Source organism: Papaver somniferum, chromosome 1, assembly GCF_003573695.1.
Source record: "Papaver somniferum cultivar HN1 chromosome 1, ASM357369v1, whole genome shotgun sequence".
Taxonomy (NCBI): Eukaryota; Viridiplantae; Streptophyta; class Magnoliopsida; order Ranunculales; family Papaveraceae; genus Papaver; species Papaver somniferum.
In genome coordinates, this window is record NC_039358.1 from 240864794 (window position 1) to 240867868 (window position 3075).

At 37.3% G+C, this 3075-nt stretch overlaps 1 protein-coding gene across 1 annotated transcript; it reads left to right on the forward strand.

Annotated features, from left to right (window-relative positions):
• Positions 1-2694, forward strand: LOC113321520 (glutamate dehydrogenase 2-like). The gene is made up of 9 exons (XM_026569431.1): positions 1-344; positions 445-558; positions 897-1118; positions 1229-1303; positions 1409-1525; positions 1619-1869; positions 1961-2036; positions 2114-2200; positions 2277-2694. Exons 1-9 carry the CDS (start codon positions 237-239, stop codon positions 2460-2462), a joined length of 1236 nt encoding a protein of 411 aa, XP_026425216.1. The 5' UTR covers positions 1-236; the 3' UTR covers positions 2463-2694.
• Positions 2695-3075: the final 381 nt, after the last annotated feature.

Here is a 3075-nt window from a genome sequence, read left to right on the forward strand (position 1 = left end):
TTTTTCTTTAATTTGACCATTTATGACTCTTTTATCCTTTCCATCTCGGTTTATTTTTTCATTATAAATACAATCTCAAATCTCATTCTAATCGATTCATTCTTCATTTGAGTTTCCAGTAATCTGGGTCTTCTTGTTTTTGTCTATTGATACCTGGGTTGTTCTTAGATTTTCAAAAATTCTTTGAGATTTTTCTTATTTCATTTTCAGAGAGGGGTTTTTGTTTTCGAATTAAAATGAATGCATTAGCAGCTACTAATAGGAATTTCAGAAGGGCTGCTAGAATCCTTGGATTGGATTCTAAGCTTGAAAAGAGTCTTTTGATTCCTTACAGAGAAATCAAAGTAAACAATTTCTTCTGCTACCGAAACAAATTGTGATTATGATTTTTTTTATTTTTTTTTGAGATCATTGATCATGAAATTCATGATGTTTTTGTTGCAGGTGGAATGTACAATTCCTAAAGATGATGGAAGTTTGGCTACATTTGTTGGATTCAGGGTGCAACATGATAATGCTCGTGGTCCAATGAAAGGAGGGATTCGTTACCATCCTGAGGTGATCTTAATCATTTTGATTCAGAATTTTGGGTTTTTCTTGATTTTTTTTTTTTTGATAAAGCTGTTCAGATTTAGATCAGTTGACTCAGTTTGTCTGATCTTGGCCGTTCAATTATTCCTGCTTAGTGGGTAAATCGGTCACTCAAATGGCTCCTTGGTATTGTTCTGCCTAGCATCACTGTATCAGTGATTTCAATTGACATTGAATTCGGGTTGAATATGATCCAAGTTTGAGAATTGATGGGTGTACTAGTAGTTTATTGGTGGTCTGTCTGCTTATTGAATTGTCTTGTATTTTGTATTGAAGAGAAAGGTGTGGTTGATTGTTGTATGTAGGTTGATCCAGATGAGGTTAATGCTCTAGCTCAACTTATGACATGGAAAACAGCCGTAGCAGATATTCCATATGGTGGAGCAAAGGGTGGAATTGGTTGTTCACCAAAGGAATTGAGTTTAAGTGAATTGGAACGTCTTACGCGTGTTTTCACTCAAAAGATTCATGATCTAATTGGGGTTCACACGGACATTCCTGCACCTGACATGGGAACTAATGCACAGGTATCTTCGTGTATGATCACTACTTGTTAGGCACATGATTTACGATGATTATGTAGTATTGTTCGCATCCTTGATTCTGAAATTTGTAAAATGATTTATGGTTTGTGCAGACAATGGCATGGATTCTGGATGAGTACTCTAAATTTCATGGCTACTCTCCGGCTATTGTTACTGGAAAGCCAATTGTAAGTACCTATTCATGATTAGGAAAAACGTCAACGGTCTATTGAGATTTGAATGAGACTTTTATGTTCATAAATGTTAACCTACGTTGTTGTTGGATGCTGTAGGACCTCGGCGGATCACTAGGTAGAGAAGCTGCCACCGGACGAGGTGTTGTATTTGCAACAGAGGCTTTGCTCAATGAATATGGACAGACTATTACAGATTTGAAATTCGCCATCCAGGTAAATAGAAAAATACTCTAATCTTTCTATTCAAACTGTAAATCGAGCTTGCATTTCGAATCTCTCTAAATTTGTTACTTTGAACTATTTCAGGGGTTCGGTAATGTGGGTTACTGGGCTGCAAAGCTGATTCATGAGCGAGGTGGTAAGGTTGTTGCCGTGAGTGACATCACTGGTGCAGTCAAAAACCCCAATGGCATTGATATATCCGATTTGATTAAGCACAAAGAGGCTACGGGTAGTTTAAAGGATTTCCAAGGTGGAGATTCTATGGATGCTAATGAATTGCTTGTCCATGACTGCGATGTTCTCATTCCCTGTGCTCTTGGCGGTGTTCTTCACAAGTTAGTCTCTTTCCTTCTCAAGATTTGTTTTTGTGAAGCGTATTAAAAACCTTACCAGTAAGTTCATACCATTTTGTCCGTTCTCTTAAAGGGGCAATGCTGGAGATGTGAAGGCCAAGTACATCATAGAAGCGGCAAATCACCCTACTGATCCTGATGCGGACGAGGTAATTTACGAGTCATTTTGCTAACCTTGACGCATACGTATGCAGTTGAGATTTTTAACTCTGACATTTATTTTCAGATTCTAAGCAAGAAAGGAGTTATTATACTTCCTGACATATATGCAAATGGTGGAGGTGTGACTGTCAGCTATTTTGAATGGGTTCAGGTACATCTTCAAATTATAACTGATTCTTTGTTAAGTGAATGTTTGAACGATACTAACGTGTAAAATGTTGTTACAGAACATTCAAGGCTTCATGTGGGATGAAGAAAAGGTTAACAACGAGCTTCAAAAATACATGACAAGGTCTTTCCGGGACATCAAGGCTATGTGCCAGACCCACGATTGCGATTTCCGGATGGGTGCCTTCACATTAGGAGTGAATCGGGTTGCACGTGCCACCGTCTTAAGAGGTTGGGAAGCCTGATAAAATCAATAACACAAACTCATTATTCTACAACTCTATTTGTAGAAGATGAAGTAGCTAGTTTGATTCCTGTTCTTGTTATTCCTTTTCATTTCTCTATATTCTTGTTATTTTTAGCATCGCTTTTTTCCATTCTGCCCGATATAATGCAAAACCAAAATTGGGCACACCCAAGAAAAATATTGTATGATTCTTTTAAATAAATTTAGTGATTTCATTAATTTTGAGTTTATATTAACTCTGGTTCTGAACAAGACACTTGAATGAATAAGGCGCCCCAAAACACTATGTTGCAATTATATGGGGAAAGGTCATCAAAGCTAAAATAAAAAGAAGATTGTGCAAGGCGAGAGCCACATTTTACCGAACAAAGTTGGCGCGTCGCCGGGTGCATGATTATTTTTCTCCTAGATATGTGTTGAATATTTTTAGCATCCATTTTTAATGGGCCACAAGACCCACATCTCCCTTCAAAGAATTATTGGTGAGCTTTGTTAGGTGCAACATCCATTTAATTATAAACAGGGAAAACTAGACGTAAGTCCAAAAAAAATTTCTTTTCTTAATGTCAGGCCCAAGGTTTTCTTCACATCCAGTCTCACCCAAAATTGTT

Bases quoted from the DNA above. Each gene is read 5' to 3' on its own strand.
- LOC113321520 (XM_026569431.1), top strand. From the start codon at position 237: ATGAATGCATTAGCAGCTACTAATAGGAATTTCAGAAGGGCTGCTAGA. The intron at 1,304-1,408 runs GTAAGTACCTAT...TGGATGCTGTAG, and splicing joins TTGTTACTGGAAAGCCAATT to GACCTCGGCGGATCACTAGG. The intron at 2,037-2,113 runs GTAATTTACGAG...ATTTATTTTCAG, and splicing joins CTGATCCTGATGCGGACGAG to ATTCTAAGCAAGAAAGGAGT.